This window comes from Lissotriton vulgaris, unplaced genomic scaffold (genome assembly GCF_964263255.1).
Source record: "Lissotriton vulgaris unplaced genomic scaffold, aLisVul1.2 SCAFFOLD_227, whole genome shotgun sequence".
NCBI lineage: Eukaryota > Metazoa > Chordata > Amphibia > Caudata > Salamandridae > Lissotriton > Lissotriton vulgaris.
In genome coordinates, this window is record NW_028242055.1 from 1,615,792 (window position 1) to 1,632,102 (window position 16,311).

The following is a 16,311-nucleotide window of genomic DNA, read 5'->3' on the forward strand; positions in this document are numbered from 1 at the left end:
AGCCCTCTCCCTTCTCACACTTCTTGCAGTTTTCACCTCCTACAGCCTGAGGGCGCAGCAAGAGGCAGCTTTGAGGGGCGAGCACTGCTCAGACTGTGGACCTGTGGAGAGTGCAGTCTCCCCCCTGGCCAGGACACTCTTTCCTTCCATGAGGCCCTGCTGCCTTCAGCCAGGTGAGAGGTCACTGCGGGATCCTTCAATGGAGGTCAAGGGTCGCCCCGTGGTTTTGAAAGGATCACGCAAGGCAGGTATTCTTGAGGTTGGAATCCAAGATTAACAAAAGGTGACGCCAGTCCTGCTGTGGGGGGTCACCCTAGAAGACTTGATTGTTTTAAGAACTTCCGCTTTCCAATTCAGACCTGAGCCCTTCGCCCAAGAAATGGTCTCCGTCAACACCCTGTTGAACCGCTCCACAACACCATTGGCTTCTGGGTGGTAAAGAGAACACCTCTTGTGCCGGATCCCTCCATTTCACGCGAGACTGACTGTGCACCATTGTTTGTAAGAATAGTTTCTGGATAACCTTCTTTAGCAATAAGTGTTTCTAAAAACTTAACAACAAAACCAGTTTCAATGCTAGAAGTGATTTGGATCTCAGGCCACCCAGGAAATAAATCGATGAGCACCAATAGGAACACTTGGCGACCATCAGAGTGAATAGACCCAAGAATATCCAAAGACACATCCTTCCAGGGACCACGAGGAAGCCCTCTGTTCGTCATAGGTTGCACCCTAACTACTTTCTTTTTTTTTCACAAGTAGCACAAACGATGCAATCCCTTTTGACACTTTCAACATGAAAATCCATGCCTGGCCACCAATAAGAAGCGCAAACCCTCTCTTTGTTCTTAGACATTCCAAAGTGGGATTTGTGAATCAATTTAATCAAAACCTTGCGTAGTTTCAGGGGAGCAACCAATCTAGTAACCCGGACTAACAACCCATCACAAACTGCTAACTCATCCTTTAAACCCCCAAATTTGGCAGCCTCATCAGAAGCTTGCCTCTTTGTGTGCCACGCTCTGTGAATAAGTGACAATATTTCAGTGAGTACAGGATCTAAAGACATTTCATTACACAATAAATGCTCATCAATGATTTCCTCCCCAACCACATAAATATAAAAATCACTTTCAACAAAAATGTCATCACCGACTTCATCATCTGCTGCCTCCCCAACAAGTCTTGAAAGAGCGTCAGCTGTGTGATTTTCAACACAGGGTATATACATTATACCAAAGTCATACTCTTGTAAAGCTATTACCCATTTGGTAATCCTACTGGAAACAAGGTCAATTCCTTTTTTTGTGAAAATTTCACAAAGCGGCTTGTGGTCATGTTTAACTAGAAACTTGGTACCCCACAAACAGTTTTTCAGCTTCTTAATAGCCCCGAACACTGCCAAAGCTTCCCGTTCTTTAACAGATTAGCGTGACTCCGCATCCTTGAGACCTCTGGATATGAACATGATGATTTTCAAACCGCCTTCACTTTCCTGCTGTAAAACAGCCCCAAACCCTTTAAGGCTGGCATCAGTGGTAATGATGGAAGTCTTTGATGGATCAAAACTTTTGAGATTGGGAGCATCACTAAGTTTTCTTTTAAGCGTGTTAAACTCATGTTCACAAGCTTCACTCCAATTGAATTCAACACCCTTCCTTAACAGTGTCCTCATATTACAACAGTGTTCTGCAAAATTGCCCACAAATTTATTATAATATTCGACCTTGCCGAAAAACGTCAAGAGTTCCTCTCTAGACGTGGGGGCACACATGCGATTAATGGTGTCGACCAGATTGGCATAAGGCTTACTCTCATCACCGGAAATAGTGTGCCCTACTGTATTGTCAAAGTGCCAAACCAACTTTTCTCAGATTGAATGGTGAGATTACTTTGTTCAAGCCTACCCAAGACAATGTTGAGAAGCTCCGCATGCTCCTTGTGATCTTTACCAAAAACCAAAATATCATCTTGGTATTCGGAAATGCCCCTACCGTGCTTAAGAATTCTTTCAATTGCAAGTTGAAAAATAGATGCTGCAGACACAAGCCCAAAAGGCATCCCAACAAAGCGAAAAGTGCCGAAAGGAGTTATAAAGGCAATGTAATCCCTTGAAGTTTCTTCCAACTCAATTTGATGGTAAGCCGAGGCCAAGTCCATGGTGCTGAAGACCTTATCCCCATCTAATAAAACCAATAACTCTGCAATGTTGGGAAGTCGATAGCAATCAAATATAACACACCTGTTAAATTGCTTCAAATCTACACACACACTTAGTCTGGTAAAACAAATTTGAAATAATGGTGATTTTGGTACCTGAGTCAAAAAGAACTCTGGTGGTTTCACCCGCAACATGAATTGCATCAATTGGACCAGATTTATTCACATGTGCACCAACCAGAACAACAATTTGCCCACACACAAAGTCCTCTTCAGGAAACGCTGCCTCCACACATTTAAATTTTGAAGTTGTAATCTTAGTTTTGCAAACTATAGATAAATTACTTTTCTTTTTGCATTTGGTACAAATAGCAGACAAAGCTGGACATTTTTTGTCATTAGCCAGATGGCCAACCTTGTCACAACTAAAACATTTGGGAACAAAAGGCTTGCTTTAGTTTTTGAGCACAACTTCTGGTTTGACAATATGTTTTTCCTCAACCTCGACCTCAACAGCTTGTTCGCCTCCTTTAACCACTTGAACAGCTGCTGGTTTATCCCTTTTTATAATGTCAACACATTTCAAAGAATGCTAAACTCTCCTGGCCACTTGGATAACTTCATCTAAAGAAGGTTCATCCCTCAGCCAAAGTTCTTCACTACCTTTTCTATGTTACATCTTAACTTGAATTGATCACGAATTCTTTCTTCTGAGCATTCAGCAAACGTACAAATCGAAGCAAGTTTCCTGAGTTGGGTGATGTAGCTTTCAACAGTCTCTCCTTCGTTTTGCCACCTTCTCCCAAAATGATACCTTTCTAATATGGTACTAACCTTGGGAAAATAGTGTTTATTAAGTTTTTTCATACAAATTTCAAATTCATTTAAATCCCTACCTTCTGAATCACTAAATTCCTGAAGGTGATCAAACACGTCCTGACCTTCAGATCCCAAGCAATGAAGGAGACGAGAAGATCTACGCTCCATACTCAAACTTACACCACGCACTCTAGCATACCGCTCAAAAACCTTCTTCCATTGTGTGGATGGATCCCCAGGAGATATAAGGAAGAAAGGGGGAGCAGTAACGTTCTGCATACTTGACGTTAAAGCAACAGAGGAAGGAGACATAAATACAACTGTTCCATGCACTAAAAGCAATACTAGAAAATGATCAAACTAGTTAGATGCACAGTGTAAAATGTGTTGGTTGATACACACCGTGTCCGTGTGTGTGTCGCAAGAAACACATTAAAGGAGTGATGAGAACTTGTAACAACTAAGTAAAATAAAGCGTAAGCAAAAAATAAACTAGACAAATCATAAGCAAGGAGAATGTCTCCGTCGCTGCACAACTCTCAGAATTGTCAAGGATAATAAAAAGTCTGCATTACTGAAGAGACATGCAATTCCCAACTTTCAAGGACAGCGAAGATGTGTGCATATCACAGTAGTGGCACGCTGACTCACATGTATGAACACAGGACTTTCTACTACGATGATGATGTGAGCGTGTCACAGTAGAGGCACACTGACTTGAAGTGACATGCTGACTCCCGTATAAGTGTGCGTTTCACAGAATTAGCACTCCCAAAGAATTAGAACTCCCACACAAGGTAACTGCAAGAAGAACACTTGGAACAGCACCAACACCGAGGTGTGGCTCACTGGTTAGAGGCGGCAGACCCGGAGGCTGAGAACGGCCCGGGACCAGGGTTCGATTCCCGACGCGGCAGGGTCGAGGACCAGGGTCAGCGGACTGATAATTCTCGCCTCGGTGCCCACTTTGGGCAGTGATCACACTCGGTAACTCTGGGCATTAAGCTTGCCTCATCTCTACAACGGCCCCCCACAGACGCCGGGGATGCCTGGCTTCACCTTGGAGATACCCAGCATGGGACCATCTCACAGGGAAAGCCAGGACGGGTTCCCCAGCGGTCATTCGCGCCAGGATACTCCGGTAGTAATTGAGCGCGCTACAAAACACCTTACATTTACATTTACATTTACACCCACCGAACATGCATGCAACCTAGGATTCATCCTCGACTCCTCCCTCTCCATGTCTAAACAGGTCAACGCCGTCTCCTCCTCCTGCTCCAACACCCTCCATTGCTCTGCAGTATCTACAAGTGGATCCCGACTGAAACAAGAAGAACAGTGACACAGGCCCTCGTCAGCCGCAGACTGGACAACAGCAACGTACTCTATGCAGGAATCCCAGCTAAACACATACGACGACTACAACGCATCCAAAACGCCTCCGCCCGACTGATTGCCAATGTTCACTGCCGCAGCCCCATCACCCCCCACCTGAGAGACCTATACTGGCTCCCCACCAACAAGAGGATCACCTTCAAGCTCCTCACCCACACACACAAAGCACTCCACAATGCCGGACCAGCCTACCTGGACAGCAGACTCAGCTTCTACACCCCCACCAGCGACCTGGAACACCCTCTCTACCCACATGCGGCAGACTCAAGACCTACTCGCCTTCAGAAGACTCCTCAAGACCTGGCTTTTCGAGCAGTAGCAGCACTCCCCTCAGCGCCTTGAGACCCTCACTGGTAAGTAGCGCGCTCTACAAGTACTATGATTGATTGATTGATTGCGTGTCGCTGAAGTGGCACACAAATGAGAAAATAAAGAAGTACCTGACTTGAAGTGACACGTTGACTCCCGTATAAGTGTGCGTGTCACAGACTTTGCACTCCCAAACACGCTAACTGCAAAAAAAAAGTGTGAGTGTCACTGAAGTGGCACACAAGTGAGAGAACATAGAAGTACTTGAAAGATAGCTTCCACATCGTCGTCACGCAACGTGAAAAGCGTGGCAACCATACGCTGCAACAAAACAAAGAAGTACTTCAAAGATGGCTCCAGGATTGTCGTCACACAACGTAAAAAGTGTCCCAACCACGCTCCAGTGAAGAATGAGATTGCGTTCTAGACACCCAGGGACTCCCTCAACACGAAAAGATCAAGCGAGGAGGATTCTTGTGCTTGCGAGTACGAATGCGGTGAGTTCTTCAAATTTTAAACCTTTAAAAATTCCACGTTGAAGTGAGGCACAACCCAACAAAACACATGAAAAGTGCAAAAATACACCAGCCCATTACCGACAAGGCACGGCAGTATAGTCATTGAAAGGCATAGTTGCACACCCTACAGGGACGAGCCCGCGTCAACCCTTCCTCCTTCACACCACACGGAAAGCGGGGCGATAGCTCCCAGTCCAGATGTAAATTACTATTGAATAAATCCAGAATGAGTGTCCCAAAGGAATTAAATAAAATTAAATAAATGTACCTGCGGTAGGAGTTTCAGTTCACTACCTGGTTTGCACAACTTTCAGAAGTAGTAGAGTTGAGTCTTGTTCGGTTCCTCTGCCAGCTGTCGACTACGCCAGTGTAAGATCCTTGAATTGGAGGTAAAGGATCAGGCAAGGCAGGTATTCTTGAGGTTGAAATCCAAGATTTATTCTTAGGCAAGAAGGAACCCATCCAGGAGCTCAACCTGACAGGAATCACAGTTTCAGAAATTCAAAATAGTTCATAACAATGCTAAAGAAACCAAGAGCTGAGTAGAACGTCCAGTAACTATGGTATTGGAACAAAGAATGAGAAGGAGGCAGGATGCCACAATCTCACTTTACACCTACCCATTCTTGAGAATGAGACAGTTCCCACACTCTTAAGTCTTCGGCGAGTGTGGCCCCTGGGGTACTAGGTGTTTAACTCATATCAAGACATGTTAATGCAGGTCTCAGGGAGACTGAAGTATCTCCAGGGCAAGGAGTGTATGTGGGATGTTTCTGCGCATGCCAGTGTCCTAATGTCTGCACATCCATGTGATATGTGATATGTGTGTGTTCTTAGCACTTGCTAGATGTGTGTGTGTTTGTTCACATATGTGGTATATGTGTGTGTATGTGTGTTGTGATATGTGTGTGTTCCTGTGATGTGTTTGTGTGTGCTTGTGATGAGTGCATGTGTGTGGGTGCATGCCCCTTTGTGTTGTCTGCTTGTCTAATGAATGTGTGTGGGGGGGTGTATATGTGTGTGTGTATATGTATGTATACATGTGGTATTCATGTTTGTGTGTGTGCATGTGTTATTTGTGTTTGTGATATGTGTATTCATGTGTGTGCATGCACATATGTGTTGTCTACTTCTCCATTGAATGTGTGTGTGTGAGGTGTGCATGAGTCTGTGTGTGTGCAGGGGTATGTCTGAATGTGTGTGTCTAGTATGTGTGTATGTGTTCTTGTGATGTGTGTATGGGGGTGTGCATGTACATATGTTTTATCTGCTTGTCTAATGAATTTGTGCACCAGATGTGTGAGAGTCTGTGTGTGTGTGGCAAGTGTGCATGCATGTCAGTCATGCGTGTATGTGTGTGTGCTATATATGTGTGCATGCACATTTGTTTTGTTTGCTATTCTAATGAATGTGTGTATGTGAGAGAGAGAGAGACAGAGAGAAAGAGACAGGCCCTTCTCAAAGTATTTTTTGAGCTATAGGAAGGGGTGGGTGGAACTTGTGGAGTTGAACTTCATGTAATTCCACAGAGGTACCTAAAAACTCTGCAAGATTCCATGGAGTTCCTCGGGGAGTGGAAATCTTGTATGTTGCGTTCTCACATTCATTTTTAGCGGCCGTAGCTCTTTCTGTGCTGTAAAATCAGCATGAACAGCACTACCCGACGCATCCGAGGGTATCGCTTCTTTCTGCCGCTCGAGTAGATTTTCTACTTTCACAGCACAAGTGTCAACTTTCTCATCGTAAGTGGTAGCGACATGCTGCAACTGTCTGCATTGAGAAGTCTGGCCGGGAGGCGTTCTATTGATCGGTTTTTCCTGCTTGCACTCATCAACTTAGCGTTGGCGAGCTGCACGTGTGAAAGACTCCGGCGCACTGTGATTGGCGGAAGTGGGCAAAACGAAGCAAACTCTCCCGGAGAAGCAGAGTTTACCTCTTATCACTAGTTATAGGCAGTATATATGTTTGCTCCCCCTTTTCTTTGTGCAAGTAAAGTTCATGCAAATTACCTGCAGGAGTGATTGAGTGAACACATAAATGAATTAATGTTTTCAAGGCTCAAAAGGTAGCTTATGGGGTTAAAAATTAGATGTTGCTATCTGAATGAGTCCTGTTTGTTTGGATTGTTTCTATTTCTATTTATTTATTTATATGTTTGCAATTTTGTAAAGCATGAACCACACACAGGGGGCATTGAAGCATTTTGAAATTGATGTAAATAGATGTAATAGGTATTAATAATTAATTTGTGAATAGAGTGTGTTCCCCTATCCAGAAGGCGTGTGCCTCTATGCAGAAGGAGTGTGTGTCCCTGTCTTGAAAGAGTGTGTGCCCGAATCCAGAAGGAGTGTGTGCCCGTATCCAGAAAGAGTGTGTGTCTCTATCCAGAAGGAGTGTGTGCCCGTATCCAGAAGGAGTGTGTGTCTCTATCCAGAAGAAGTGTTGCCCCTATCCTGGGGGTCCTGGTGTTTCCAATGGTGGGGAGACGGATCTGACTTCCTGGAGCAACAAAGACCTATTTTTGGGGTGCTGCTTTCATTGTGGGCTCAGTGGTTGACAGAACGCTGTACCAGGCAGATTTCGTCAATGCCTGCTGGTGCGGGGAAGTGCTGAGCAGACCTCCAAGGGTTTGAGGAGGCTGTTCCGCTTCTGGACGAATCCATGTCGGTGATTGTCATAAGAACAGCAGCCAGGTAGGGTGATGCGCCAAGTTAGGTGCTGGTTCACTGTTTCACATCTTTACCTCTTCTTCTACCTTCTCCTTATTTCAGTCAGATAAATCTGGGTTCCTGGGGTCAGGGTTCACCTAAATACTACATTTAAGGGTGTTAAGGGAACTGAAGAGTTGTAGCCAATGGTCTACTTACCCTGAGTTTACTACACCCCTTAGGTCCACTTCCTGTGGGCAGGAATCCTGTCCCTGAGTTCCTGATTCCACCAAATATAAGATGGTGGAAAACTTCTTTCATGAAGCACAAGGTGGCAGGACATCTGAAGCCCCTGGCTTTGATACGCTAAATCACTAGCCATCCTGCTGGAGGAGATGTGAACACCTTCCTCCGGAGCAGGCATTGTTTCTTGCCTAAGAGAGCATGGACTCTCACGTGCAGAGGGTCAGAAACATGTCAACACAGACAGTGAAGAAATCATCTAGATAATAAAAGGTTCCAGCTTCCAGGAGTCTTGTGTGCATCGTCCATTCGAGGAACATGCTGACCATCTCAGAGATGACACTTTGCATCAGTAGATCTGTCCTTCAAACTGAAACCCCAGCAATCTATGCCTGCCTGGGTGTGCCAGCATGAGGCAAAACACTGACTCGATGTCCGCTTTTGCTATGAGTGCCCCCTTGCCTGCTGCCATCACCAGGTTAATCGCATCATCCAGCATGTCATTGGCCACTGAACAGTGTTCAGGATTATTAACGCCATTCACCCAGCTGCCTCTGGGTGAGACAAGTGGTGAATTACCTGAACTCACCTGGCTCTTTCTTCAGCTCCACTCCCAGTGGCGATTTGATGAGATTCGGCATTGCTGGCTCCTGATATCGCCCTCCTATCCTCCCCAATCTGAGTTCCTTTGAAATTTTAACTCTCATCAGTTCTGATACTGATTTGAGGTTCTTACATGTCCTTGCCTCTCTCTGACTGTTATACAGTATTGGGAAGTGTTAGAAATTGGGTTTCTGATTGACAGAGGTGGGCACCCTGTCCGAGCAGGAACCACAATCCTAGTCAGGGTAAGTCAGATACACACTGTTAAGTAACTTTTGCTCATCCCTCTGGTAACTTGACACAGAGCAGTCAGCCTTAACTTAAGAGTCAAGTATTTATGCAACACTTCAAACAGTAACACAGTGAAAACACCATAAAAAGACTCCACACCAGATTTTAAAAATTGATTATGATTTTGTAAATAACATAAGATCAAAACAACAAAAATCCAATAAGTAGAAGTTGAGATATGAATTGTTAAAGTTAAATGTAAAAATAGCACTTAGAAGCAAAAAGGGGGTTATCTGGTTGTGCTGGACCGGACAAAGTCAAAGAGTTCAGGCCGACTGCGATGGACTGCGGGCTGGATACAAGAGCCACGCTAGGCCCACTGAACAAACTACCTTGATACTGTTTGCAACAGCCGAGCGATGCATTGGTGTCTATCCTGCAGTCGAGGTGATGTGTCCATTTTCTTCACTTGGTGATGGAGATGCACCAGTTCCAAAGATGATGCACCATGCCAAGAGGCATTGGTTCTGTGGATGCAGTCAAAGGGATGAGTTGAAGCTCCCACATTGCAGCAGGTACGATGCTGAGGTTCTTTAGGGCGATGCACTGGATTCCAGTATCATGCACCAATTTTCCTCCCTCAACAGCAACAATGCATCAGTACTGCTTCTTGCAGACAGGAGATGCGCCGGTTCTACTGCAGCAAAAGCCTGGGTCCAATTCCAGTGGACCAGGCCCTGGAGCAGGTGGTGAGACTTTAATATCCCGAACTCTCAGAAATAGGAGGCAAGCCAAGAAGCACTTGGGGATCACTCTGGGTTCAAGCAGAGTCCCGTTCTTCCACAGCAGGAACAGAGGGGTCACAGGCAGCAGGGCAGCACAGCAGATGAGCAGTTCTTTCAGAGCGCCAGTCCAGCAGAGTGGCTGTCCTTGTAGCAGCACAGCTGTCCTTCTTCCTGGCAGAGTTTCTTTACAGGTCCATTTCTCATGGTGGGGTCAGAGACCCAGTAATTATACCCAGTTGTGCCTTTGAAGTGGGTCTGACTTCAAATAAGGGACTTTGAAGTGCACAGTGGTCCTTTTGTTCCTAGCCCTGGCTCCAAACTGTTTACAGGGGCTAATCAGCCCTTTGTGTGGGGGCAGGACACTGCCTATTCAGGTGTGTCAGTGTAGCGATTGTGGTGCCCGGGGGTCGAGGGATGGTACTACTATCAAGATCCCGAAGATGGTATGCGTGTGGGGACGTTTGTAGAAGAGGCAGAGTGAACTACAGTGACCAGCATTCCAAGGGGCAAGCAGGAAGAGCCATGAGACCTAAGGCATATTAGCCCCTCCCCTCCTCACGGACGGTGCTTGTCAATTTTTGTTTGTTGAGAGGATCGGAGTGGCGGAAGGTGTTCCCCGCCGGATTCCAGCGAGAAGCTAGAAGATTCCTGGATTTGAGAAGCTGTGATTAACCCAGCGTTTGGAACTTTCAGCGCTTTTCTGATAAGTACTTAAAAAACGGAAACGGGCTCGTTTTCGTTTTCTGCTTTGTTGTTTAAAAGTCCCTAGCTAGTTAGATTAGGGCACTCTTGGGACGTATTGCTTGTTCTTGCAACTCGTATTAGGCAGCGTTCTGCCTGAAGACGCGCTGCGCTAATATTCCTTGTACTTTCTCTCCAGAGAGGGTTTCTGGGAGACGTAGTCTCAGAACTGTTTTTGTTTTGTTTGTTTTGTTGACGGACAGTTCTTGCCACACAGAGACAGAGACATTATTCCACGGACGTTTCTTGTGGGTTTCCTGAAGCAAACTTGTGGCTGATTCTGAGAGCGGTTTGTGCCATTTTAAACAACCGCTATTTTTCCATATCCTTTTTTGACTACCTCATGCCACAGTTCTGAACTCATTACAGAACGAGTCATAGTCCTTGCAGGCTTGCTGTGGTGTCCTTTATTCACTGCCAGGGTTTTGTATGATTCCGGTGAGTGATGTGCCTACGAATTGCTTAAGATACTGTCCGAGAAACCTGAAGTGTAGTGTTGACTGTGTTCCTTACTTTTCCCTAATCAGGTGGGTCCTCTCCTGCTGTCCTACGCATCTTGGTGACCAGACTCCCGGGGGATCCCAAGGAATCATCGCTACCCATTTATTATTTTTTCCACTTCCCCTTTCCCGGCTAGGTACGTGTGCGCACAGTGTGTTTCGCTTCCACTGTGGGTTCCGTGTCTGGTGGGGGAAGGAGAGCTTAGCATCCGAAGTCGTTTCTGCCGGACACCCTGAGCTAAGGTTAGTGGCGTGTGTGAGCCTGCGCTGCTGCCAATCCATGACAGATTGACAAGCCCAAGTTGACACACCGGCCCGAACGATGAATGTTGAGGCAGTCTTGGCCTCCCTGGTGGAAGGCGTGGCCGCCTTACAACAGGAAGTAGCCACTTCCAGAGCTGAAAATCAAACCCTGTATAAAGAAGTGGGCACCTTAAGAAGGGAAGTCGCAGGACTAGTCCAGAAAGGAACAGGAGGGAGTCCTTATATTAAACCTGCTGCCTTACCTCCCCCTGGCGCAAAAAAACCTATAGAAGTGGAAGGGGGTGGGTTCTCTGTTCCCCTCAATTAGCCACCTCTAGTGCCTCCTCGGCTGAAGCCGCTCATACCGTTCATGTGGTGCAGACCGTAGGCGTTCCTTTAGCTTCCCCTGAACGCTTTTACGGAGACCCCCGTAAGTTTGAAACATTCCTGAATCAATGTAGGTTACATTTTTTATGTAAGCCCGGGGTATTTCAGGACGATTCTGCTAAGACAGCTTTTATGATGTCTTATATGGGGGGTAATGCTGCTAGCTGGAACATCCCTTTGCTGGAGAAGAACGACCCAGTGCTGCACGATTTTTCTGCTTTTTGTGTTGAGTTGCGCAAACTTTTTGATTGCAAATCTCACATGTTGACCCTGGATAGGGAACTACTCACCATACGTCAAGGTTCGCAGGACTTGTTGACTTATATCACCTCATTCAACAGGTTGGTGGTAGAGACCGATTGGCCCCCTGCAAAACGCATCTCGTTATTTTATCAAGGCCTTCGTGGTGAATTAAAAGACATCCTTGCACAAGTGGTACAGTTACCCGACACCTGTGAAGAATTCATTGATTTGACTGTCCAGTTGGACCACAGGCTCCTAGAGAGAAGAGGGGATAGATCACGAGGAGACAATCGCCCTTTCTACCCTCGCTTTAGAGGTCCGATAGAAGAACGTTCCAAACCCTCCGAAGGTCCTGAACCCATGCAAATCGGTGGTATCCGTGGACCGCTGACACAGGAAGAAAAAGAGAAAAGACGTTGTTTGAAGCAATGTCTCTATTGCGGAAAAGGGGGTCACTTCATTAAGGACTGTAGAGCCCGGAACACTGTTCCAGCCAGAAACCCCGTCCCAAGGATACAAGCTCTAGTACAGTCCGATCAACCGACGGAAAACTGAAGAACCCAAACCAGGAAGAGGTCTCTGTCTTGGGTTGTTTGCCGCAAATGATCTCCCCATGTCTTGCAAACACATTGCATCCTGCAGTGGCGCATATGAACCTTCAAATCATCCTCTGGGTCACCCCACAGAAATCATTGAATATAGATGCCTTAGTAGATTCAGGAGCCACCGGGAACTATATTGATCAGGAATTTGCCATGAAGATCGGAATTGCATGTGAGAAAAAAGAAAAACCGGAGTTGGTGAAAGCCGTGGATGGAACTGTTTTATCATCGGGTCCAGTGGCCTACCACACCTGTCCCATGCTGATGCACATTGGAAACAATCATCAGGAATACATCCAGTTTGATCTCATTGATGCCCCCCAGTTTCGTCTCATCCTGGGAATGCCCTGGTTAACTCTACATGATCCAAAGGTCTGTTGGGCAGCACGCACTATCACCTTGTCATCCGATTACTGTCAGGAACATTGTACTCAGGTTTCTTCGGTTCCCTGCACTACCGAACTCTCGTCTTCTCTTTGTCTGGCGGCTGCATGTCCTCTTGAGCGATACTGTTGTGCCACGATACTTCCCTTGGAGTATCAGTCGTTCTCCCCTGTGTTTGACAAACAACAGGCTACCCATTTGCCGCCACACAGGGTATACGACTGCAGAATCGATCTCGTACCAGGAGCAGATATTCCATGTAGCAGGGTCTATGCCATGACCGAGAAGGAGACAGAATATCTGAAAACATACATTGAAGAGAATTTAGCATCGGGATTCATCAGGCACTCATCATCTCCTGCCTCATCCCCTATGTTTTTTATTCCCAAGAAGGATTGCGCAGAATTAAGGCCCTGTATAGACTACCGAGCCATTAACCGTGTGACCATCAAAAACCGGTACCCTCTCCCCTTGATACCTGTGCTCATGGACCAACTCAAACGAGCCAGATACTTTACCAAACTCGATCTGCGTGGAGCCTATCATCTGGTGCGTGTCAAAAAAGGGGATGAGTGGAAGACAGCATTTCGAACGAAGCTGGGCCTGTTTGAATATAGGGTAATGCCCTTTGGGCTGTGCAATGCCCCCGCAGCATTTCAGTTTTTCATGGACGAGGTTCTGCGGGGTTGTCTAGAAACCTATTGCATAGTCTACATCGATGACATCCTGGTGTATTCCTCCACTCTTTCAGAACATGTCATGCATGTGAAGTCTGTGCTAGACCGGTTACAACGGAACTCTCTCTACGCCAAGTTGGAGAAATGCTTGTTCCACGTCCAGGAAGTGTCCTTCCTTGGGTACATCATCAACGAGAAAGGCTTTCAAATGGACTTGAGTAAAGTGGAGGCGATACTCAATTGGACTACACCCAAAACCGTGAAAGCTGTACAAAGCTTTCTCGGTTTCGCAAACTACTATCGTAGATTCATCAAGGACTTCTCCAAGATCATACATCCGATTTCTTGTTTGTTAAGGAAGAATATGCCTTTTGTGTGGAGTAAAGATGCGGACGCGTCTTTTCAATACCTGAAGAAGCAGTTTACTCAAGCTCCTATTCTTCGTCACCCTGACTCACAACTACCATTTATACTGGAAACCGACGCATCTCAATATGCTGTGGGGGGAGTGCTTTCCCAAAGACACCCTAGTACGGGCCAAGTACACCCTGTTGCCTTCTTCTCTAAAAAGCTGACGCCATGTGAGGTGAACTATGCCATAACAGACAAAGAACTTTTAGCTATAAAAAGGGCATGTGAGGAATGGCGTCATTATCTACTAGGCGCAGTACATACAGTTGAGATCTATACTGATCACCGGAATTTGTTATTTTTGAAAACAGCTAAGGCCCTCACTCCCCGACAGTTACGGTGGTCTCTGTTTTTCTCTGACTATAACTTCATTATCAAATACAAACCCGGACCCCAAAATGGGAAGGCAGATGCGCTGTCACGTCTGGAGGATGGAGAACTGAGAAAGACCGAAGACATGGAAACACCTTTGATCCTTCAGTAAACAACTGCAAGCGTGGGATCTGTAGCTCTCCTGTCGTCAAACAACTTTCTTGAGGACGTGAAAATAGCCCTTGCAGATATGAACGTACTTGAATGGATCCAGAGCATCGCACGGAAAAGGATGATCTCGCCTACCAGGATGATGCGCTGTTTATCCCCACCGATGCCCTAAGACAACGAGTTTTGGCCTGGTCTCATGATTCGGTTCTGGGGGGTCACATGGGAATGTACAAAACTATTGCTATCGTGGAGCGTTCCTTCTGGTGGCCCCAGCTAAGAGAGGAAGTCCGGTCTTATGTGAGGAATTGTGCCATCTGTACGCAAGGAAAAGCTGTGCATGCTCGACCGGTGGGACTACTGAGACCCTTGCCCATACCTCCCCAGCCTTGGCACACTCTCTCCATGGATTTTATTGTTGAGATGCCCCCTTGTGATGGAATGACAGTGATATTAGTTGTCGTCGATCACTTGACGAAGATGGGCCATTTCATACCTCTGGAGGATGTCCCCACATCTACTGAATTAGCAAAAGTGTTTCTTCAACATATAGTCCGGGCCCATGGTCTTCCTTGTGTATTGATCACCAACAGGGGTTCTCAGTTCACTTCTCGATTCTGGAAGGCGTTATGTACCACCTTGAACATTGATGCCCGTCTATCCTCCAGCTACCACCCTCAGACGGATGGAAAGACGGAGCGCCTGAACCAGACCCTGGAGCAATATCTTCGTTGTTTCTCTCTGAGGAATGATATGGACTGGACTGTGTTACTTTGGATGGCCGAATTCGCATACAACAATGCCGTGCACTCAACACTGGGTTGTTCGCCTTTTTTTTGCCTCCATGGGTACCATCCAAACATCCTTCCCTTTGAGTGGCCTGTCCATTCCCCTGTTCCTAGCATCCACGAACACCACGCCCATCTGAGAGCGGTGTTGTTGGATGCACGAAACAGCCTGGCCGATGCCCAGTCCGCGCAGAAACGCTTCGCTGACAGGAAAAGGAGGGTCGAACCGACATATGGGGTAGGAGACAAGGTGTGGCTCTCCACCAAGAATCTCCACATTAAAGGGCATACCAAACTGACACCCAAATACGTGGGCCCCTACAGTATAGTTGAAGTGATCAACCCTGTTGCTGTGAAGCTCCTGCTCCCGGTGGGTTGGAAGATTCATCCTGTGTTCCATGTCTCCCTCCTGGTTCCCTGCCCTCCCAGTATGAGGCTCCCGGTAGCTCCACTTCCTATTGATGTGGATGGTCAGGAGGAATTTGAGGTGCAGTCCATCCTAGATTCCCGTATGGTGAGGGGCAGGATCCAGTACTTGGTGGAGTGGAAGGGTTACGGCCCGGAAGATCGGTCTTGGGAACCCCTAGGGAATCTGCACTGTCCGGAACTAGTTGACCGGTTCCATGCCCTGCATCCGGGCAAGCCTGGTCGACTGCCGAGTCGGCAGTCCTCGAGAGGGGGTTCTGTAGCGATTGTGGTGCCCGGGGGTCGAGGGATGGTACTACTATCAAGATCCCGAAGATGGTATGCGTGTGGGGACGTTTGTAGAAGAGGCAGAGTGAACTACAGTGACCAGCATTCCAAGGGGCAAGCAGGAAGAGCCATGAGACCTAAGGCATATTAGCCCCTCCCCTCTTCACGGACGGTGCTTGTCAATTTTTGTTTGTTGAGAGGATCGGAGTGGCGGAAGGTGTTCCCCGCCGGATTCCAGCGAGAAGCTAGAAGATTCCTGGATTTGAGAAGCCGTGATTAACCCAGCGTTTGGAACTTTCAGCGCTTTTCTGATAAGTACTTAAAAAACGGAAACGGGCTCGTTTTTGTTTTCTGCTTTGTTGTTTAAAAGTCCCTAGCTAGTTAGATTAGGGCACTCTTGGGACGTATTGCTTGTTCTTGCAACTCGTATTAGGCAGCGTTCTGCCTG

At 46.7% G+C, this 16,311-nt stretch overlaps 1 protein-coding gene across 1 annotated transcript in view; it reads left to right on the forward strand.

Annotated features, from left to right (window-relative positions):
* LOC147669081 (uncharacterized) overlaps nt 1-16,311 on the forward strand; it is a 198,223-nt gene that overhangs the window by 127,628 nt on the left and 54,284 nt on the right. The window contains exon 5 of the mRNA XM_086948245.1: nt 30-173. Coding sequence (XP_086804371.1) covers nt 30-173 — 144 coding nt within the window. The remainder of the gene's footprint in view (nt 1-29; nt 174-16,311) is intronic.